General features: G+C 32.6%; 1 protein-coding gene across 3 annotated transcripts in view; it reads left to right on the forward strand.

The window, feature by feature from the left end:
- Positions 1–24510, forward strand: part of LOC148611360 (ATP-dependent RNA helicase A-like) — a 34433-nt gene that overhangs the window by 7081 nt on the left and 2842 nt on the right. For 2 of the 3 annotated variants that reach the window (XM_088591823.1, XM_088591824.1), the window contains exons 6-30: positions 424–563; positions 2751–2797; positions 4280–4416; positions 4605–4694; positions 5026–5190; positions 7003–7080; positions 7473–7592; positions 8465–8536; positions 8768–8909; positions 9908–9990; positions 10690–10846; positions 11170–11279; positions 12723–12821; positions 13481–13595; positions 14050–14144; positions 14626–14699; positions 15206–15358; positions 15622–15782; positions 16149–16260; positions 16686–16853; positions 17436–17520; positions 18156–18254; positions 18718–18885; positions 19160–19275; positions 19760–19960. In XM_088591823.1, the coding sequence (XP_088447949.1) occupies positions 424–563; positions 2751–2797; positions 4280–4416; positions 4605–4694; positions 5026–5190; positions 7003–7080; positions 7473–7592; positions 8465–8536; positions 8768–8909; positions 9908–9990; positions 10690–10846; positions 11170–11279; positions 12723–12821; positions 13481–13595; positions 14050–14144; positions 14626–14699; positions 15206–15358; positions 15622–15782; positions 16149–16260; positions 16686–16853; positions 17436–17520; positions 18156–18254; positions 18718–18885; positions 19160–19275; positions 19760–19960 (2987 nt within the window). Of the gene's footprint in view, positions 1–423; positions 564–2111; positions 2166–2750; positions 2798–4279; positions 4417–4604; positions 4695–5025; positions 5191–7002; positions 7081–7472; positions 7593–8464; positions 8537–8767; positions 8910–9907; positions 9991–10689; positions 10847–11169; positions 11280–12722; positions 12822–13480; positions 13596–14049; positions 14145–14625; positions 14700–15205; positions 15359–15621; positions 15783–16148; positions 16261–16685; positions 16854–17435; positions 17521–18155; positions 18255–18717; positions 18886–19159; positions 19276–19759; positions 19961–24510 lie in introns of those variants that run through there. The other variant, XM_088591825.1, reaches the window with a different exon arrangement.

Here is a 24510-nt window from a genome sequence, read left to right on the forward strand (position 1 = left end):
TATTATATACTTTAACAAGTGCTGGTTGCAAAGGAGATAGAAAAGGAGGTCCTCAAAGACTCACAGCATCTGCCTCCTCTGAGTGGCCATGTTACTGTCTTAAGAATGCAAGGTGCCCTGAGGAAATTTTGATAATAAATGTCACCAAAGCCATCTCTACATGAAGTAAACATTGCAATTGACTTCCCCCATAAAGTGCCGTATATACGAGGTGTATAAAAACAAATCGACAAATCTGAGAGTCTACAGAACATTTAGCATGTCAAGTGCTTAAGTGTCCTCCATCTGTGCCATTCTGTTTTCAGATCCTTACTAGAACACTGTATATTATAGTGTATTGACTTAAGGATAACTTTCTGAAATGAATGCCTGTGTGGGTTATTTTCTGAGTATTTTTTCTTATATATTTATATTTATTTTCAGTCAGAAGATGTTGATTTCAATGCTGATATCCATGGAAACTGGACTTTAGAAAATGCCAAAAGTCGACTTCACCAATGGCTACAACAGAATAAAATTCAGGCTGATTATAAATACAACATGGTTGGACCAGATCACAATAGGTATGTAAGATGAGTTGACAACTTCGTAACATTAATTTTTTTGTCCTTTTCACTTATACCTTCTAGTGATTTTTCCCTTTTGTGGTATAGGTGCATGTTATATAAATCAACATTCCTGTAGCCCTTTTCACAAAAAATCGTAAGAGTAAAATTAGTCGTAAGTTGTGACGTCACAGTACTTAACTCCATTATGACATCATAACTTACGACTAATTTTACACTTACGATTTTTTGTGCAAAAGGACTGCTGAGTTGTTAGCTTTTACTGATTTTGTCTTCCCAAATTTTATTTTTGTCATAAAGGAGGGATGTAGCTTTGATATATGAAACTGCCATTACTCTGATATTATAGATACAGGAGGGTTTCTTATATGAACTAATTTATTTTCCACTTACAAGTCATCCCGTAATTCAGTAAGAAGGTGTGGAAGATTTAAGTGCCATCCATGTTATATCATCAAATTACAGAAAAACAATTGAGCTTGTCTTCTAGCTATTTAGTACTTAACGTCTATAAAAATTGAAGTTTTTTACTTCTTGACTCTGGCTTTATTATCATTTTATTTTCCTTACAGATTTAGATAAAAAGTTTATTGAATTAGATGATTGCAGGGCTGTAAACTTCAGCATTCTTTATTATATCAATTTCTTTTTCAAAAACTCACTCAATAATCATTTCCTTTTTGAATCTACAGGATATTCTGAATGGAATCACTCATTTCTGCAGTTGCCATAGAAATTTGTAATAGGAACTTTTATTATTATTCTGTCTGCATTTGTAAACATACAAAGTGGTTTTAAAAAAATTAATTTTTATTCTACTTTGAAGATTTAATTTTTTAAGTGTTTATTTACTCAAAATATTTTTCATTTTTCTCCCCTGTCTTTTGATAGATGTATAGTATGCCAGTGTCTGTCTGTTTCATGAGTCATCTGATGACTCTGAGGGATTTCGATAATTTTATGTCTCAATATTTTTAATAGAGTAGAAGTAAATAATTGTAAATTGACATGCCTTCATTAATGGTATTAAAGAGGTTATTTGTATACAATATGAGTATTATACCAGAGATAGTCTGGCTGTTTTCAGTCTGGTTCTGGTGGTATTGCTGTGCTAGTTTTCAGTAGTTTCTAAGGGTCACATACTACAGCCAGCCAAATAATTTCTTGTTTCAACAATGATATGTCATATTGAATTACTGTAGTTTAAGGGTTAAAGGTCAAATCAGTTTATTTTTCTTTCCCTTGTTAGTTTATGACCTTAAACTCATAAACTATTGTTTTTCTTCGTTATTGTCAGGTGATAAAAGTTCAGTTTTGTTTTAAAAAATCTCTTTAAAAAATATATGACATTCTAAAAATATTAGTGATTTAAGAGTCATGTGTTTTTTTTTTAACACACGGCAGTATTCTGTGCAAGATTTATTTGTTATTAAACTGGTAGGATTGATAAACATTACCTTTGTGGTGGATTTTGTCACCCTGTTGGTAATGGGAAGGTTAATTACATGTATCAATGTTTGAAACAAGAACTTATTTGTGTCGCAGTGTGGTTAACAGAAAGAGACAGTAAGACCCTTGGAAACTAATGAAAGCCCTGAGGTAAGTTTATTGATAAAATACCAAGATGGGTAACCCATCAAAATAACAAGACCGATCAAAATTCATTTTGCCTTCACCAGACAAATTCCTGAATTTTGCACTTATAACTACTTTCTTTCTATATGGGCTACTAAAATAATAAAAAAAAATTACTGGACCGATTGAATATTCACTTGCCATCCCAGGTAGTCAGGCATATTTTGATGGGCCTTTAACTAGATTGTTCATGATAAAGATTAAGAGTTTATCTAAATAAATGAAAACTTTCATGTTCAGTGTCTGTATCTGTTACAAGAAGGACCGCAAAATACATGACCATTTATAGCAATTAGACAGGAATAAAATGTTAATTCAGGTTTATGAGACAATGACCATACACTACATACGAGATCCAACACTAATAATACATGAATTACCAGTCTGAATATGAAGTCCAGACGAAGCCAATCAGTCACTTCAATATGGTTTATGATGTAATGGTATGACATTTCAGAAATTTGGTATTGTTATGAAATTTTTATCTAAAGTTTGTGTTTATGAAAGTAACAAATAAAGATAGAAAGTTGTTTATTTTGTCTTTTTCAGGAGTTTTATTGCTGAGATGAAATTCTATGTCAATCAGTTAAGACAATGTAAGTGAACTAACTTTCATGTTAGCTCTGTCAAGTTTGAAATGAAATATTAGAATAAGACATTGAATGTCTTCAATTACTATAAACATATTAATTTTTGTGGTTGCTAATTTTTGCTGATTCTGTACAGCAATATTCACAGGTATCAATATTCATGGTTTAAAAAAATGATTAATGTTAGTTATATATTGTTAAAAATCAATTTCACAGGTACTATGTTTCACACTTTTCGGTCCGCCATGAAAGTAGCAAAATGAATATGTTTACAGTATGCTTGATGGGTTTTAGAACTTCATATATGTTTTCATATTTACAAATCTTGAAAAAGGTTTGAAATAGTTCCAACATCATTAGAATATCCATAAAAAAATGTAAAAATTTGAAATCTATTGATCATGAAAAGATTTTCTCACTAACAGGTCAAGGAAATATCTATTTTTAGCTGTGCTAGATTATTTTTATATCATCCACTGGTTGAGACAGAATGTGTGCTTTCATGTAAAGAATTGGCAGATTTTAATAGAATTAATAAATGATCATATCTTACCAATGACCAGTGACGGATAATTTCTTGCAGTATGATTTATGCTGTTTTGAAGTGACCTTAATTTTACACCTTGTCGTGACGTATCACTGGCCTGATCAGCTGTTAAATGCAGGTCATTTTAATTTACACATTTTATCAGAAAACTGACTCAAAACCAAACACACAGTTTTTTCATGCAAGATTGGGTAATCTCAGACACTCTCGGGTAAGATGTAATAGTTCTTTAATGAGGCTCTGCCAAGTTAGAGAACAATTAAACCTTACTGTCAGGTGTTTGAGATTTCTGTATCTTGCACTCATACAGGTGGTTGATTCTTATTTAGCAGTATGTGTAAGAATCATGCAAATTCTGGAATATGTGATACCACCTCCAAAAAAGCTACACATTCTTATTTTTGTTTTTGAGTTGTATGATGGATCTATATAATGAAATGTATAATCATTCATTCCAATCTACATTGAAAATGATACAGAATCTCTTGTATTTTAGTGTCTTGTACTGAGTTATCTCCCTTAATTTTTTATTTTACAGTACATTCTATACAATTTTTATTTCTTAAGAGCACAGGTTATATGAAAAGCCACATGTTAATTTCTGTTTACTATAACAATTTCAACATGAATCACATTTTGCATGATTCTTAGCTGGAATACTACTTAATATCTTTGACAGAACTAAATGTGCAATGTCTGAATTCAGACTACATGTACATGATACAATATACTACACATTTGTTGTAGGCATACATACCATATTACATGATGCAATATGCTTCAGATATTTTTCCTCACATAAATTCCAGACCAAATTTTAAGATATACTTTACATGTTTTTTCAGATATACATGCCAGACCACATTATATGATATACTTTACCGCTTATCCAGACATACATGCCAAACCACATTTTAAGATATACTCTACCTCTTTTCTAGACATACATGCCAGAGAACATGGTTCTAATAAACAAGTGGCATCAAAGTCCTGTGCTCTGTCTTTAGTTAGACAATTATTTCACATGGGTGTTATAGAGGCTTATAATGGACTGACCAAGAAGAAAGACCAGGAGAAAGTAAGCAGTTGCTGAACATGACACATTTTTATGTTTTTTGAAGTAGAATTCTATTTTTTTATTAAGGATTTTACCCTTACAATTCTTATTTGAGTTTCATTTTAGCCCATTTCTGCTGTCTTGTTCCTTTTTGGAATGTCAGATCCAATTTGATATGAATATAAATCTGTGATATTCTATTCCCATAGCTGGAAGCCTATGAAGTAGCCATAAGTAGTGAAACTGAGAACATGGTAAACAAAGCGATAGATGCTTGGAGCATAGAACCTGTACCCAAGGTATGGTAATATAACAAAAATTTTGGCCCTTTTTGGAGCAGTGCCATGAAGTTCATTCATGAAATTGCTTGAACTGGTCTATTTTGTAGGTTTTCTCATGAATCTTGGAAATTTACAACTATGTTAAAATTTTGTGATATGCTACATAAATGATTTATATATGATCCGTGAAGAATGGAATTTCACATATTTAATTGGCAAAAGCAAATAAAACTTCTATGATGATCTACCTTCAGTGTATACCATTATTTAAGGTCTTGGTCCACAGTACCAAAGGTTAGTTCTGATAAGGAAGTTTATTAATGTAAAAAGATTTGATTTTTTGTTTCAGCCAAGTGATGCCTCCCAACCAGTGTCAATGATGAGTCACACATCATTGGAAGAATTTGAGCCTGCTCCTAAACGTCAGACAAATGGTGTGGTCCCTTGGTCCCCACCTCAAGAAAACTGGAACCCATGGACTAACTGTAACATAGATGAAGGTCCATTAGCTCATGTAAGTAGCATACAGTGTTAATAAAAAATGAAATATTCAAAAGTTTTATTGACAAAAGAAAGTTTTATCTCACATAGTAAATAAGCTTACATCTAATTACAGTAAAACTTATCTAAACTGAACCCTGAATAATGTCCAGAGTATACCAACTGTACTGTAATCCAATGATTCCAGTTTCTGAACCAGTCATCTTCTAAAGACCCTTTAATTAAGTTTCATTTGAACCTGGGTAAATTAAACATCTACCTTAACCAAACAGTTCAGTCTGAAAGGGTTTCATCAAGACACTGTACTTAAATGTGGTAAAACCTATCTGTTGTTGAATAGATCAAAACCTATCTACAGTCAAACTTCGATGTGTCGAACTCGGAAGAGATGAAATCTCAGATAACTTGAACTAATTCCAAAGTCCCAGCAAAACTCCCCTTACTCCAATACAATTATATCTCAGATGACTCGAACTCTGATGAATCCAAATCTCGGATAACTTGAAGTTTTCCATCAGTCCCCTCGATAGGACTTCGAGGATAATTAACCCTGATGTCTCGAAGTCTACTAATTAGTCAGAAAACTGATTGCTTTATTACAAACCATGATCGAAGTGTGTTTTTACAACGATAGTGTGGCTTTTGAAATTATTTGCTGACACTCGTTATTGCTTGATTTATCCAAAATAGTGCATGTAATGAAAAGAAACAAACTTTATTGATCACATGTCAGTATTCACAATAACAGTGATATCAGATATTTTGATAAAAAAATTTAAAAAATACAAATGAATTTATATGGGTACATGTATCTGAATATTAATTAAACATCAAACAGACAATAATAATTATGTGTATTTCTACAACCACATTCATTTCGCCTGTGAATCTGAAATTTTATCATATTTAGGTAGCACACATGGTTTGATAAATCTCCTGATTGTGAGACCTGGATTGCTCATGTTATGAACTTATGATGTTTTCGACATATAAAAATAAAAAGAAAATTTCCTTGAGCATGCGATGCCATTCAGTATTGAAAACATGATAAACAACACACAAAAATATCTTCCGATATGAAACGCAAGTCATCACAAAGACCCCTGTAATGTGAAGAACTTGAATATATACAAATAAAATAAATGATGTAAATGCAGAAACAATCATCGACCAAACTATTTCCCGGTTTTACTCGACCTCGGATGACTCAAACCTTGGATAACTCGAACATTTTTGCCTGGTCTCTTTGACTTCGACTTAACAAGGTTCGACTGTATCTGTTGTTGAATAGGTGAGAACCTATCTATCTGTTATTGAATAGATCCAAACCTATCTGTTGTTGAATAGATCAAAACCTATCTATCTGTTGTTGAATTGATTAAAACCTTTCTGTTGTTGAATACATCAAATGTGTTGATATACTAGTAATCCTTCCTCTAAAAGGAAAACATGTCATCTTCTCTGTAATGTGTAAAGTGTTGTGTTGATTTCCCTGTAACTTCTCATATCTGCTGTAATTCAGGTATTCTAGAAACCTGTAACATCTGACTATTATATTCATCAAATGGGAAAATTTCCTTATTGAAATAGTTTAATGTATTTATTCTTTACTGTAGGCCAGTCTTTTTAATGTATTTATTCCTTACTGTAGGCCAGCCTTTTTAATGTATTTATTCCTTACTGTAGGCAGCCTTTTTAATGTATTTATTCCTTACTGTAGGCCAGCCTGTTTAATGCATTTATTCCTTACTGTAGGCCAGCCTTTTTAATGGAATTATTCCTTACTGTAGGCCAGCCTTTTTAATGTATTTATCCCTTACTGTAGGCCAGCCTGGAGCAGATCAGTAGAGATTTGTATGACTCTTTAGAGAACCATAGAAACACAGACACTAATCTTCAAAAGGTAAATACTTTATTGCTCTTCAGTTTATTGTACCCAACTGATTTATTATGGAGAAGAAACAAGATCTGTGTACATTCACTTAACATATCTTTTTTGTTGGTAATTGTTTAAATCTAGACATTTCACTTCTTAAAAATTCATGCTGATAAATATTACATTACAGCATTGATAGATTTGCAAATACAAATAATAATTATATATATATTAATTCAATACTTCTTTGAACATGGGGAAATGTAATACTTTTAGGACACTTGCTCTGCGTCTGTGTTAAAAGTCTCTGGATGACATTTGTCCTTTCCGACCTTCAGCCATTCATGTTTCAGACCTCCTACATGTATAAGATATCACCCACACATTGTATGTTTTTTATAATATAATTTAATTTTCAGATGATGGAAGAGAGGTCCCAGCTGCCTGTGGCCCAGTCGCATGACCTTATCTTGAATGAGATTAATAACAACTCAGTTATTATTATCAGAGGTGAAACTGGTTGTGGTAAAACTACTCAGGTAGATAATTGATTCTCCTATGTCACTTTTTTGCTTGCGCAACTTGGTTACCCTATATTTAAAATCAAATATTTAAAAAACAAAGTCTGCTAATGAATTGAAGGATATCACATTACTTTAAAAAAGGATGTGGGAAATGATTCTAAAACATGATTTCAGTGTTAAGCACAACAATAATATTCAAACAAAATTTGTCGAGTGTTTATAGATTATTTATGTTATTAGTGAAATTCTGATTTTAAATATTATGAATTAATTTCTAAACGTAGCCAGCAACAAACAATGGCAATTGTTTTCATTTAAAATATAGTCCAAATAATTAGTAAGTTTTCAATTAATTTAACACAATAGATACTTTGAAAGAACTATTGTTAACTTATTACCAATTTTTGCAGTGTATTGTTGTCGGTCAGGCCACTAATTCAAATTAGAATAAATGTAAATTTTCCTTTAAAACCTTTCTCTAATCATAAGAACTACTAATTATATCCCCTGCTTAAAAAGCAGGAAGTTTATAATGGTCATGGTGTTCATCTGTCTGTCTGTCAGTTTGTTTGTCCATCTGTCCCCTGTTCTAATCTGCAAGTCCTATGAAACCTCTGAATTGAATTTGATGAAACTTTAACAGATTCTGAACTACATGATGCCATTGTGCACTTCCTATTTTGTTTTTCCACCTGATCACTTAATTCTTTTATTGGGTATCCTGTATGGTATCTGGGGAGGGAAGCAGGGTAGTATCACAAAGTTAGCTTTGCTTAGTATAAAATCTTATATGAGCAAATTGAATTTAGAAAAAACTATGAAAATTGATACTCATAAATATAAAATACTTTCATAGTATTATGTTTATATGTACATGTATTTTATAGGTAGTACAATTTATAATGGATCAGATGATACAGCAAGGGAGAGGGGCAGAATGCAATATTGTTATAACCCAGGTATGTTATGTCACATGTCTATAATTAATTAAATGAATAAAAATGTAAGTATGATATGTTTGAAAGAAAAGGTAATTTTGAATGCCTGTAGTTGAGGTTCTTATGCATGTAGAAATCATTTCTTTACAAGGAAATCATGTAAAGTTAAATTTGAATTTTTCTTTTCAAGTTCAAGTTGAAAAATAAATCTGTCTTTTTAGAACAACTATTAATAGTAAAAAATGGTTTCAGCCAAGAAGAATAAGTGCAGTATCTATAGCAGAAAGAGTTGCCCAGGAGAGGTCAGAGGATCTGGGTACTTCAGTAGGATACAGTGTTAGATTTGAATCAGTGTTCCCAAGACCATACTGTGGTGTACTGTATTGTACTGTGGGTAAGTAATGGTTCCCAAGACCATACTGTGGTGTACTGTCTTGTACTGTAAGTAAGTAATGGTTCCCAAGATCATACTGTGGTGTACTGTATTGTACTGTGGGTACATAATGGTTCCCAAGACCATACTGTGGTGTATTGTATTGTACTGTGGGTGAGTAATGGTTCCCCAGACCATACTTTGGTGTACTGTCCTGTACTGTGAGTAAGTAATGGTTCCACAGATTATACTGTGGTATACTATATTGCATTGTATTGTGAGTAAGAAATGGTTCCCAGACCATATTGTGGTATACTAAGTTGTACTGTAGGACAATAATGGTTGGTTGTGCCGTCCATACTGTGGTGTACTGCATTGTATTGTGAGTAAGAAATGGTTCCCAGACCATTTTGTGGTATACTGTGTTGTACTGTAGGACAATAATGGTTGGTTGTGCAGTCCATACTGTGGTGTACTGCATTGTATTGTGAGTAAGAAATGGTTCCCAGACCATATTGTGGTATACTGTGTTGTACTGTAGGACAATAATGGTTGGTTGTGCAGTCCATACTGTGGTGTACTGCTTTGTATTGTGAGTAAGAAATGGTTCCCAGACCATATTGTGGTATACTGCGTTTTACTGTAGGACAATAATGGTTGGTTGTGCAGTCCATACTGTGGTGTACTGCATTGTATTGTGAGTAAGAAATGGTTCCTAGACCATATTGTGGTATCCTGTGTTGTACTATGGGACAGTAATGGTTGGTTGTGCAGTCCATACTGTAGAGTACTGTGTTGTACTGTGGGTAAGAAATGGTTGTGCAGTCTCTACTGTAGTGTACAATATTGTACTGCGGGTAAATTTGTTCATATGCTTTAGTTTTTGATTTAAGTGATACATTTTCTTGTACATTTGATATGCCGGTAATTAATATTTTATCCTCTATACTGCTACAAAGTTCATGGGTTGAGAGAAAAAAAATAAGTGATTTACATTTTGTTTGAATGTTTATTTCCAGGTACATTACTGAGAAGATTAGAGAATGGTATGAGAGGAATTTCTCACGTGATTGTTGATGAAATCCATGAAAGAGACATAAATGTAAGATATACACACTATTTGCTTGCTGCATATGTTATCTCTGATATTCCCAGTGCAATTTGTCCCCTGCCGCTATAGGAAGGGGACATAGGAATACCTGTGCCCATGCAGTTTCGCTTGTGGAAACAGCTTGACAGATTTTGTTCAAATTTTGTATAATTGTTAGTCACCATTTGTAGTTGATTATATTGCACCACCATTTTAATTTAACAAATTGAACAGGAGTTACGGGAATTTTGCATTTCAACTTTGTTTGCGACGGCAGGGAAATATGGTTAAGAGTTACTTGTTCTTCATGTTACTGAGTACATGAATCTCTTTCACCTTTTTATACATCTACATTTAGGACTTAAAATATTTGGCTGCAGTGGGTTGATCCCTGGAAACCTTAAGGTGGGAGGAAGTAACTGGAAACCTAGGGTTGAAGTAGGACCCTACAACCAAACTTTGGCACTACCTACACTTAGATCCTAAGTGATTATACCTTGGGCTGCAGTAGGTCCTTTGAAACTTTGGCACTACCTGTACTATGATCTAAGTGATGTCAGTCATCATGATTTTAAGTCAAGTACTGTAATCATAGAGGCACTTTGATCTTCAGAATAAGAATGTTCACCTGTCCTGGCATTACATTGTTGTGATTTAACATTGATAGATTGTTGTTTTCAGAAATTAGTATGGATGATCTTATCTTTTCAGACTGATTTCTTACTGATCATGTTACGTGACATGGTTAACACATACCCCCAGCTACGAGTAGTATTGATGTCTGCCACCATAGATACATCTCTGTTCTCAGAGTACTTCGGAGATTGCAAGATTGTGGAGGTTTATGGTAGAACACATCCTGTACAAGGTAAGATAAACAATTTAGTCAGTTTTTGTCATCAGAATTTCGAGATACATAGAGCACAAATACAGTAATTTTAACCAATGAAGCTCTGAACTTACTGTATTTCAGTGTCTATGGAAAATTTACATATTCAACAGGTCTGTTGATTCTTAGGTTTATATGTTGTCAAGTACGTGATACTGTCTGTTGACATTTATATTTTTGATGATCAATTATCAATTCAATGTACTGGTATAGTTTGCAAACTACATAATTTTCTATACGTTTTGAAAGTTTTATTTTATGATGGTATATAGAAATAGAAGTGTATTTTTTGTTGTTCATAGAGTATTACCTTGAAGATTGTATACAGATGTTGAATTTCATACCACCACCCAGTGACAAGAAGAAAAAGAAGGACAAAGATGAAATGGATGCTGAAGAAGGAGAACAAGAGGTAAATTTACTGTTAGTATATTGAAGAGAGTTGACCATAACCTCTGACCTTGTTGATCTGGAAGAGCTCAAGGTAAATACCAGTTTGGCTACGAAAACTCATTCATATATTGAATGAATAACAACGAAGTTTAATAAATGGACATCTTCATCTTTTATGGCCAACTTGCTTTAATTTTAATTACTGCTTGCAGTGGATAGGTAAGCACAAAAAATATTTCCTGTAAAATTAGTTTTTAAGACTATGAATTGGGTAATCATATTTTAGACCACAAACATTGATATCTACAAATTTGTTTACTTGACAGAATCTTCAAAAATTTGCATTTAAAAATTAAATGTGAGTACAGTGATCTCCTAATGACTGAAAATATAAAAGTTTCACAATAGTTCCTGTATTAAGGTACAATGTTTATGGTTATAGGGAGATTTACTTTCAAAATACTACATGTATATACATGAAATTGGTTTATTGTACATTATACATGTAGATTCTCCTTCAATAATGAGTCGACATCACATACAGCCCATTTCTCAATTGAAGCTCTACTTTTTAAACTGTCGGGTCCTACTGCTAGAGTTGACTCTCTTTTTTATTTATTCTGAAGATAGTTTGTATATATGCATGACGTGTTAGTACCAACTGTACTAGTCACTTATTGACTTAAATCGTGCATAAAAAATCCTTACAGGAAAATCCCATACTAACATCGGCCATATTGGTTTCTACGGGACAACATGTTTACAAATGAAGTTCGTAAGTTCCTGTCGAACTCCGATGACAATCGTCTGCTTGATCAACTTCTTAGTATTGTACTTTATTCGTGAGAGTAAATCCGAGATATCCAAACTATCGCCGATATACATTCTGGGTTCTTCGGTTTTTGGACACACCATTTAAGCGTAAACAACATCTCCTAGCAACCCAATCACTAAACATGACCGACTTTTGACAATGTAAATATTGGGGCCGAGAATTTAAAATCTCAACGGAGTTTAACAATTCAATATTGAGGGAAAAGCCGTTTGGCTAAACAAATGAGCAAGTCATTTAAGACAATTTAAACAACAGTAGGTGCCAATAAAGTCGTAGAAAATATTTTTATTCAAATTTTAACAGTATCTTATTTATGTGACGGCGAGTCTAGTTTGAATTATTTCTCCATTCAAGATGGTAAAAATAATATTTCAGCATGTTAATATTTTAATTTTACCATAGAGAGTGTAGAAATAATTTCCATCAAGAATAGGCTTAAGGAGAATTGGTTTGTACAATGAAATCTATAGAAAACTTGGAAAAATGTAAAATAGTGGAAAAAGTGCCACAGAAATTAAATCATCAGAGTGGTTAAAAAGCACATGCATTTTTAATCACTGCCTTCAAGAGGAGAAATGTAGTTAATCAACTTAGAGGATATTGCCAGCTTTTTATTTTATGTTAAAGGAGAATTGTAACCTTAAAGTGAGTTCTGAGTATACGGAACAGACAAAGAGGGCTATGAGTATGCTGAATGAGAAAGAAATGTCCTTTGAACTTATTGAGGTTAGTTTATATATGCATGTCAATGGGACAAATTTTTAAGATAGAATATTGTTGACACCGTTTTATCCTGAATTGGAGAATTGGAATTATGGAAACATAATTAACCTTTCAAATTTTTCAAGTCTTGCCAAGTGAGATACTGAATCTCTTTATTCTGAACACTTTTGACCTTTTACACATGTAAAAATATTTCACGTAATTTTGATCTGAATTGAGCAAATAAACTTAATGACAGAGTTCTTGTGAAATTTATGTTATGTGAATTTTATGTGAAACTCACGTTATTTTCATGTGAAGCTTGATTAACATGAATTTCACATGAAAAATATTTGCCTGTGTATACTTAATCCTTTGAGCTCTGTATTTTAGACATCTTCAATTTCTGCATTATGAACTTCTGTATATTGGACATATTGAATCTCTGTGTACTAATGTATACTGAACATCTGTCTAGATAAAAAGAAACAAAGATAAGTTAAGACTGAATTTACAATAATTTTTGTCTTCCAAAATTGAAACCTTTTGAAATTAAAAAAAAAACAATTGAAAAGATGTTAAAATGTTTTTTTTTAAAATGGAGTATATAAAATTTTCTGACAATACAATTGTTGTATTTGATGTAGCTTTTCTTCAGTCAATTTTCAGTTCTTTTATTTTAGGCCCTTATTAAGTACATAAAGACTCTGAACATACCAGGAGCAATATTGGTATTTTTACCAGGATGGAATCTGATATTTGCTCTCCATAAACATTTAGAAATGCATCCAGAGTTTGGTAAGAAACATAATTACATAAAGTAACTGCAGTTCTTATCAGGCAGTGAAATTGATAACTATGGAAATGGATTTCATTAACCAAACAATCCTTATAACAAAATGTTTCACAAAATAACTACATTGCATTAAAGTTTATCTAAATGGCAGCAAGAAGTTAGCTTTAAAATGTGTTGTTTCTTTCTTAGAGTTTTGAAATGTTTTTATGAATAATATTATTTCTGCATAGAGTTGAAAAACTTTTCATGGGATATCAATTTTCATGGTGTTGTTTTTGATACATTCAAACCAATTTGAATTCCTAACAAAATTTAAAATTTCAGTAAAGAAAGGCTTTGATGCCTTTTAAAATCCATTATTTCAAAAAAACCAAGAATGAACTGTCAGACCATGAAAATTGATATACACGAACAAAAATTCCTTTACAATACATTTGTGAAAACTTTCAATTGCAGGAGGTCCCCAGTACAGACTTCTACCACTTCACTCACAGATTCCTAGAGATGACCAGAGGAAAGTGTTTGAAACTGTTCCAGATGGTGTAACTAAGGTAAATACATGTGCTTTCTTTGCATTGTAAATCAACTTATTTTCTTGGTTTATTTTTTTCCCTCAACTTCATATGCAGGAACAAAATACTCTGAAAAAGTCTCTTTGTAATGTAAAACATCTTAATAAGAGTATTGGTTGTGAAATTAAATTTTCGCAAAACTGGAATGAAATCCTAAATCTTGAATTTGGGTGTCTGTGAAATTATATTGGCTAATAGTTTTCCGTAACATTGGTACGTACATCGTCTAAGAGACATAACTTCTAAAATCTTTATAATCTAAATATTTTAATTATATTACATACATATACATGTAATGAACATTGATTTTATTGTACAGAATTCATTTTGGTTTTTTATATTTTATTTCTTTTTAATTTATTCTTATAATTCTTTGTTGCCTTTGTAACTGTTTGTATTTGAGTATTGACTTGACAGGAGCTCTGGCTAAACATTTGTTATAGTATATTTTATTTCTCAGATCATATTGTCAACCAACATAGCGGAAACAAGTGTGACGATAAATGACGTTGTATTTGTGATTGATAGTTGCAAGTAAGTCTATTGGAAAATTGTTGTAATGTACAGTAGATCAAACAATTCAACTCAAAATACTAATTGGTTTGAGAATGATTATTGTAAAATCAGTGATCTGAAAATTAATGAGTGAGAGGTATAATGGAATCTCCTCATCCATCTATCCTTATTTTTGTTGTAATTATCTTTCTTCCCAATGGATGGATTGATTTTGAATTTGGTGAGTAGCTTTCTATAAATGGGGCATATGTTGTTAGTGATTTTTTGTTGTTGTTCAATGTTAACTTTACGTTTAAGTGGCAGTGTACATGGAACATCATGTTTTTGAGTTCTTAAAGTTAGGTTGTCTTCTTATTATTTTTATCCCCCCTTTTAGGCAATATATATATGTGTTATTTAGTATTGTTCTTTTATTTAATTTTTGATTACCATATATTTTTGTTTAAATTATAAGGGGTGTCATGAGTGTCATAAAATACATCACTTACTTGTTTGATATTTATGCCATAAATTTTATTTTTTAGAGCCAAGATGAAGTTGTTTACATCTCACAATAATATGACTAACTATGCCACAGTGTGGGCATCTAAGACAAACTTAGAACAAAGAAGAGGTAGAGCTGGTCGTGTTAGGCCTGGATTTGCCTTCCATCTCTGTAGCAGAGCCAGGTTTGAAAGGTAAATTTTTATAATTTTTTTTATATCTTCCCACCTTGGGAACTTTTAAAAACTAAAATTAATTTATTTTTTAATTTCAGTTTACAAGTAAGTGTCATGAAAATAAAAGTGGAGACTTGTATAAATATGAAGTTATAGACTCCATTCTTTGTGACTTCAAATAGTCTAGTCCTATCAAATATTAGTTATTTTTACTTTGGTTTTTGCCTCCTTGTCTATTAATCCATAATTTTACTAAAAAAATATTTTGCTTTTGATTTTAGACTAGAACAGCACACAACACCAGAAATTTTCAGAACTCCCCTGCACGAACTTGCCTTGTCAATCAAGTTACTTCGTCTTGGTCCCATCGGTAAATTCATGGCCAAAGCAGTAGAACCTCCGCCTATTGATGCTGTTATAGAAGCAGAAGCTCTTCTTAAAGGTTAGATATTTTTGGATTTCTTCTTGTTCTATAAACATACCTTTTTCTTTATATGAAAAAGAAATCTTATTCTAAAACTGTTATTGTATATGATTCTGAACTAAGTATCTAAAGGTATTAATAATATAAATGTTAGGATGCATATTTGAAGATTTTTACATAATAAATAGTTATGTTTTTACAGTAGGGAGTATATAATAGTTTTCTCCAGTTCAGTTTTTTAGACTAGCTTTATATTTTTACAGTAAGGATAAGAGAAAGATCTAGTACTTTTCTCTAGTTCAGTAGTCTAAAGCAATATTAGTTGCCATTTCTAATTTTGCTGTAAATTCCAAGTTTATAAATATTATTATTTTATATCTTTAGAGATGAGAGCATTAGATGCCAATGATGAGTTAACTCCCTTGGGTAAAATTCTTGCCAAGCTGCCAATAGAACCTAGACTGGGAAAGATGATTATATTTGGTTGTATGTTTTAGTAAGTATAGATATATACACGATGGGTATGATTTTCTAACACATAAATTTTCATTTCCAATTTTACAAATGTATTTTTCTTTTATAGAAAATAATTTGGTTTACTATACAGCAATATTTGGGGGAAGGGATTTAAATTTGCTCTTCAAAAAGGAGTTTTTAATTCTAGATTATTTTCATGAATTTATGATATTTATAATAATGGTATGGACTGAATCAAGTCCATTTGTTTTGTATTTCTAGAGGTGAAAGAGTAGAAGAGGATTAATTTTCCTATACTAATATATATTAGTGTTGAGAAAAACATGACAGCAACTCTTCACTTCATTTCTCAAGCATTCAATAGTGTATATGCCGAAGTCAGATCTAGGCTGTAAATCATCATTTTAATTACAATCACAAACAATGTTTTTGAACTTCCTCTAGTGTTGGAGATGCTGTTTGTACGATAGCAGCCAGCACAACATTCCCTGAGCCTTTTATAACTCCTACGGACAGACGTAGGTTAGGATGGGTACACAAATCTCTGGCTGGTGACAGATTCAGTGACCATGTAGCATTACTGAATGCTTTCCAACTGTGGGAAGATGCTAGGTTAGTAATTGTAGTCAGTTTAATATCCAATCCTGTTTTATAGTTTGCTTTTGTTTAAAAAACTTAATCCCAAGTGAACTTGTTTAGTAACTTAATTTACATGTATAAAATCATTCCAGTCAACATATCATTCAGTTTAAAAGAACAAAAGTTCACATATCTAAATCCAATGCAAGGTTCTGATTTGCTAAAACATATGGTTTTAGTTTTATTTGTGGGCAGAGCATGAGAATTAATACCCACCGTATTAAATGAAACCACTGGACATTGTAAAAAAAGAATTTGTGTATTGCCTTAGCAGTGGACATTGAAATATTTCACTCCTATAATTAAATTTTATATTGACTATTTATTTTGATAGATGATAAGTATATGTTACCATAGACCAAGAAATAAGACTTCTTTTGGTCTACTTTTCTAGATAGACTTAATTTGGATTCATGTGCATGCTATTTTTTTTTCTTCTGTTGACAGTCACACATATATAAATGTATTACCTAAAGCATCATCTAACAAAAGTAATTTTTTGGGGAAAAAAGGTAAATTAAATACGACTTATAACAATAACATTTTTTTTTTCAGATCTGGAGGAGAAATGGCAGAGATGAATTTTTGTGACCAAAAATCCTTATCCATGCCTACACTTAGGATGACTTCTGAAGCCAAGGTATAATGTAAACACTTTTTGAAAACCAATTTCAACCACAACTGACTTTTGTCTACTTCATCTTGGTATGCAGTAGGAACTGTAAAAAATTTTCCAGTCTTTGCAAGGATTTTATAAAACAGTACTGCACACACAGGCTGATCAAAGATGACAAACTGTATTTGTTGCTGAACATTAAACAACCAAGAATCAATCAATCATCTATTATGATCAGTTTTGATAGATGTAAGAATAATAGGATAATTAATTGGAAAGAGTGAATAACCAAAATATTATCACGAGTGCTGAAGAATGCCTAGATATAACGAGTGTGCAGAACATGTTCTGCACACGAATTAAATCTTAAAGCATTCTTGGCATGAGTGATCATATTTTGGTTATTCACAATAACCAATTGATTATCCTATTTATTATATAGATTTCCTCCATTATTCATTGTCATTTTCAACATAAAATATTAAAATTTTGGGAACAGCGGATTGATATTCTTGTTGTGACATTTTGGCGGGAGAAAGCACGAGAGTGAAATTACCGAATTTATTTCACAGTGTGAATTATCAAAAAAAAATGACACTGGGAACATTCAGTAAATCACTGCTACCTATGTTATAATCTATTTATACCATTTTTGCTAGAGACAGTTAGCTGATATCCTGGTGAACTCTGGATTCCCAGAGGAATGCCTGATGCCACAGGCTTACAACTTCCATGGACCTGACAGCAATCTGGATGTGGTAAATATTCTAAAGTTGTATAATTTTGGACTTAAAGTTTGGTTTGCATCTTAATTATCTGTAGTGGTAGTATGTATAACCATAACACTGGGGAGAATTATCATGATACATGTACATTTCCAGGAGATAACAGTTCTGAAGTTAGTGTTGACTTTCCAAAATAGAAGTCCTTGAAGTAAACAAGTGAATTTTTTAAAATATGGTCACATGAAAATATTATTTAAAAAATTACCATGGTAATTTTCTGGCCCTATTAAAACATATAATAAACTGATCTTGACACTTCATTTTTTGACCACAGAATCAAACCTTGATTCATAACACACAAGAATGAAGCTCTTAGAATGAACATTGAAGTCATGGAATCATACTCTTTAGATTTCCTTTGTCACTGGTCAGATCCCAAAATTGCAATATTTTAACTATTGAAAGTCAAGTAACCATACATTTTAATTCTTTGTAGGTGATCTCTTTGTTGTGCCTGGGTTTATATCCCAATGTATGTTACCACAAGGAGAAGAGGAAAGTTCTAACAACAGAAAGTAGAGCAGCTCTAGTCCATAAATCATCTGTCAACTGTAGCAACTATGAAATCAAATTTCCTAGTCCATTCTTCATCTTTGGTGAAAAGGTAAACTTCACTTGTTTGTAAGATTAACATAGTAAATATCCATTTTCTAATTCTAAACTGAAGTTATTGTCATTACTGTAGAAAACCTGACAGGGAGAGATGTGATACTTGTGACAAGTTTTGGTCACAGCATTTACAATGATGATGTTTAGGAAATATAATTGGTCTTTTCTTGATTAAGTGACAATTACCTGATGAACTTCTATAGGTACTGGTAGTTAGGATTAAAGTGGCAATAGAATTGACAGATAATCTATAAATGATGTATTTTCAGATCCGCACCAGAGCTGTATCATGTAAACAGATGACAATGGTTACGCCATTACAACTTCTGCTCTTTGGATCCAGAAATATTGCTGTACAGAACAATGATATAGTATTGGATACCTGGTAATATTACTTACCTAGTTGAATTCCAAAAATCCATATTTTACTGTTTTCACTGTTATAGTTGGAGCTATATTATAGTCACCTTGTTTTTATTCGGCAGTCCATCTATCTGTTACACTTTTCTGTACCAGATTTCTCATCTATTTTTAAAGGTATGCTTAGATTCGTGGTAATTTGTGTTTACACAATGACTTGTTCTGTGTCTGCTCTACCCAGATTTGACAGAAATGGTTGAGCGGTAGTGTTTTTAACATGATGGACTGTGTTACATACTATTTATTTCACATTTAACATATGCTTTTGTATTTTATTGTAAATACATTGAAATACCATTTTAAGAAAAAGACACATACTTTACTTCCAAATTAAAAAAAAAATCCTCTACTTATTTAAATAAGCGACATTATTTTAACTCCTGACAGTCAGTGTGTCATAATGTTGAAAAGAAGCTGTCTACAATGATTTCTTAATTTTACTTATTCAGGATAAACTTGAAGATGGATTATGATGCTGCATCCAAGATAGTAGGCCTACGACCAGCTTTGGAGGCAATGATTGTCAGAGCGACAACAAACCCTGAAGCTGTCAGTAATCCTGGTCCTCAAGAGGAACCACTTATGGCTGCATTCAGAGCTCTATCAAAAGTCAATGCAGGAAAGTTTGGTATTGCCCAAGATGAAAATGTGTAAGTTCACTTATTGTGATATGAGGCAATAAATTATATGTCTTTATAACTTAATACTTTTTTAGTACTTCCACTGGTAGCAGATGGACTGAAGAGCAATCTCCTTGTCTGTTTGTTCACAACTTTCTGAATTCCTTCTTTGCAGAAGAATTTGATGCCATGTGTATTTTCTCGTTTCTTGTTTTGTCAGACAACAAGTTCCTATTTGATAGGACTTTATTGACTTTGTAGGAATATTTGGATTTGAATTGCAATAATATATTTTTTTTTCAGTTTGTATTAGGTGGAGGAATTTAATATATGGTCTGGTTTTAATATGGTAAATGATAAGTCTTGCTAGAATACAATTTTTTGTTTCCTGAACATGCTCAAGTTTGAAATGTGTGGGTTTATCTTTAATATGGTATTCTGCAGTCCCTCTGTTTGTTTAAATAAAAGAAACATTATATAGTCTGGTATTTTTACGTTTTAGCTTGGAGGGGAAACATAAACAGCTTTTACATGTACATGCAGTTACATTTCTAAACCCCAAGACTAATATTTTCACCACTTACACTATCATAGAATCATAGTTTGCTTTTTAAGCATAAGTTTATGTAAGAATCTGATATAATGGGCAAAATCAGAAACCCCACCAATCTGAAAATATAATTTCACTCAAGGATGCTTTCTTTATTTTAAAGACCATTATTTGATCTCTGCTTCACTGGATTTGCTCAGAAATTTGTCAAGAGAATGTTATAAAAATAAGGTTTTTGACAGAGTTATCTGCCCTTAGAATGTTCATTTTTAGTGCATTTCAATAAAATTATAACTCAGATTACTAAAGTGATAAGGAAAATCAGAGTGGTGTTTATTTTTCAAACCCTGTTTCACCCACTGCCTGATTCTTACTAAAGAGGATTTATTTCAGATGTGTTTACAAACCACTAAAACTTGCCTAAAAGTATATTGCTTGCCTATTCTAGTCCCATAGCAGATAAACTGGAATAGTCCTCACCATTGTTTGACTAATGAAGCATGTTTTGTTCTTTGGTTAGCTACCACAGGAGAAAGGTTACAAACACCAAGAAAAAGATTAATAGAAAACGATCAGTGTTCCTGCAGCAAAGTTTCCATGCTGAACAGCAGCTACCTATCCCTGGTTCTCAAATAAGTCAACACTTCCAATTAATGCCATATGGAAGTGGACTAGCACAAAGCCAGCTGTCTGAGAACAATGGAAAGCAGGTAGATAGGACAACAGAGCTCACTTTTGATTTTAAACATGCTGAAGTTGAGACTGGCTTAGTTATATCAAAATGTAGGGATGGTGCTGACTTTCATGGAGAAGGACAGAAACAACATTCTGGAAACAATGGATTTCAGCATCAAGTTGATGGTATGACAAATGTTACTGATGATTCTAGTTGTCTTGTTGTTAAAAATACTGGATCAAAGGCACCACAGTGTAGAGATGGTCTTAACCTTCATGGCTCACCATTATCTACAAGTAAAATGAGGATGGATATTGTAGGAGACTTCCCAGAGGACAAAGTAGGCATTGTCTGTGATAATATAGGAACCATAGAACAAACTTATCTCCCAGCTAGCAAAGACGGAATGTCAAGAATTAAACTGGAGGAACCTGATAGTGATATGACAGCCAGGCATCCAAATTATCTTGGCGTAAGCAATTGCTTGTCTAAGTATTTAACAGATAGAGATATAAAAGCTATTAAAGGTTTTCTTGGCCAGTATACATGTTTTGAAAATGAAGATGAGAGTGGGGCACCTTATAATAGAAATATCAACGACACTACCTGCACTAAGGAGACTGCTAGTTCCCAAATAGAAAACAACCAAGTAAAAGTGAGAGATAGTAAAGGATCTGAGTTAACATCTGGAATTAAAGTTGAAAAAGACCTGTCACAGCCACTGTCTCAAGATTTAAACAATCCTAGTACAACATCCCTGGAGAGTATGGTAAAAATTGTGAAGCGAAAGACACCTTTAAAGGAAGAAGGCAGTACCTGTGCAATAGGGAAGAGCTTACGAAGTGCATTTAAAAAGAAGCAAGGAAACGAGAGGATCACACTGAGGAAAGCCCATAACAAGGCAAAATTACAAATGTTGAATCAGAGGAAGTTGTTACAAAAGATAACCAACATGACACTGAGCTCTCCAGATGAAAAAAAGGATAATGCAATGAAGAACTGGAGGATACCAAAGGTGAAGTTTGATCCCAATGTGTATGAAGTAAGTATTGAGGATGTTGATGCATCTATCATAGCCAAACATTGTCTGCAGAAAGATAAGATTCTGACACAGTTCATTGAGAATGAACAGATGAATAAAAGAAAAGGGGTCCTAAAGGGCAGTCCATCTAAAACAGCTTTCAAACAAAGTCCCAGACTTTCAGATGCAAGGAAAGACGCTCATCAGAAACTCAATATGCCCTCATTTTCCAAGACAAAGGGGCATTTACTAGCTCCACAAACTGAGGGGCATACCCATCAAGTCATAACTATGGACAAATCTGGAGGTTCCACCAACAGCAAGCAATATGATGATGGCAGGCATCAATATCATGCATCAGATAGCACATGCTCAAATGTTACAGACTTGAGCAACAGTGATAGGCCTCAATACCATGTACCAACTGCCACTTGTTCAAATGTTACAGACTTGAGCAATAGTGATAGGCCTAGATACCATGTACCGACTGACACATGTTTAAATGTTACAGACTTGAGTAACAGTGATAGGCCTCAATACCATGTACTGACTGCCACTTGTTCAAATGTTACAGTCTTAAGCAATAGTGATAGGCCTCAATACCATGTACCAACTGCCACATGTTCAAATGTTACAGACTTAAACAACAATGTCATTCCTGTCATTATTTCAGAACCTACTGGACCAAGAAGTTTTGACATTTTAGGAAAAAATGTGGAAAAAGTTCGAACTGAAGGGCTTCACTGCTTTCAGGAAGGGCAAGATGGTTATATGGAGAAGATGAGGGGTATTGAAAGCCTGGCTGTGGAAACTCTTATGGACCTTAACCATTCATTTATGTACAAGAATTGCAAGGAAGCAATATCTGATTGTGAAACATCCATGAAGACAAGATATCCAGATAATGATGGGACCTTTGACATTTGCAATGCTCATGAACATCTTCAGAAGTCTTTAGAATTCAGTTATAATGAAAGAGAACCTGGAAGCAAAAATAGCTCAAATTTGATTGCTTGCCCAGATAACTTTGATGCCTTGGAAAACAAGTATGTTCCAAAAGGGAAATCACCACTGGAAAAGTATGTTGCTAAGCAACAAAAGAAGAGAAAGTATTCGTAAGAAAATTGTTTTGTTACAGGGATGTGGAATGTTTATGTTTATTGAAACCTGTTCAATATTTAACAGTCAAATAAAGTAATCGCTGTAAATTAAGAAAATAATTGTAATACATTTTGTTACTGCTAATATGAAACTGAAAAGAAAAAAAAAATTCTTTTTTCTTAATTGTGACTCTGTTACTATGATAAGTAAATCCTCTATTTGATAAGATGAATTGAAATAGATTAATTTTCACTTGTACAGAATTACATCTACAGTTGTCTAAGTAAAAAAATATTTCACGTAGGTCCCAGTTTTCAATTATTTCCCATCATTGATCTAACAAAAACTGCTTCCTGGTCACATGTGAGTGACCTCAGAAGTGTAATCAAATTGCAGCTTATCCCACCAGCAAAGTTATAAGATAGAAGTGATTTGCTTCGCCAGTCACACATTTCTCTTGATACTGAAATGTTTTATAAATACATTTTACACTGCTTCTTTTGTTGAATCTAAAAAAAGCATTTTGGTGGAATTTCAGTGATCTAAAAAAAAATACATTACAAGTCAAATATTTGTGTATTATGTGATTTCTTTCCTACACAGAGAGATTAATCCAGTTGTGTTACTATACATACTGACCTGAGACTGTGGTGTTACCATTTAAAAAAGATTGTGAGTGATGTAACGGAAAACTGGGACCAATGCAAAACAGCATTAAATTAGATTCAGTTCTCTGTAAATCATTATTGTTTAACCAACAGGTTTCAGAATTTGTTCCTTTGTACCCCTCCTTTCCTGAAATATCATTCTAACTTATCTTTATATCTAACATGAATTGACTTGATTTTATTTGTATTTCAGATTCCATGTTTTTTAAACTAAAAATATTGACATAGTGTGTATTACATGTATTTATTTATCTTGATTACTGGTAGTTTTTGATTTAATCATTTACTGAGGAAAACTGCTGTTAATGACATAAATTTTGTCGAAGTTTTCTGTACAATTCTTTCTTGAAGTCTGAAACTTGCTGAATTCAGAAAGTTTGAGATATAGCAGCATAGATTTTAAATTTTCGTGCTTATTCTCAATATCTTAACACATTTCATTCTTAACATACCTTACTGCAAAAAGCATCTCACATGAGAGATTTCTTATAAATATTTGATCAGCTGAAAAAAAAAAATTATAGACAATTTATTAAACTTTTGTATATTTGTATTTTTGCCAAA

Source organism: Perna viridis, chromosome 7, assembly GCF_037379345.1.
Source record: "Perna viridis isolate PV_CMFRI_1.1 ecotype Kerala chromosome 7, ASM3737934v1, whole genome shotgun sequence".
Classification (NCBI taxonomy): Eukaryota; Metazoa; Mollusca; class Bivalvia; order Mytilida; family Mytilidae; genus Perna; species Perna viridis.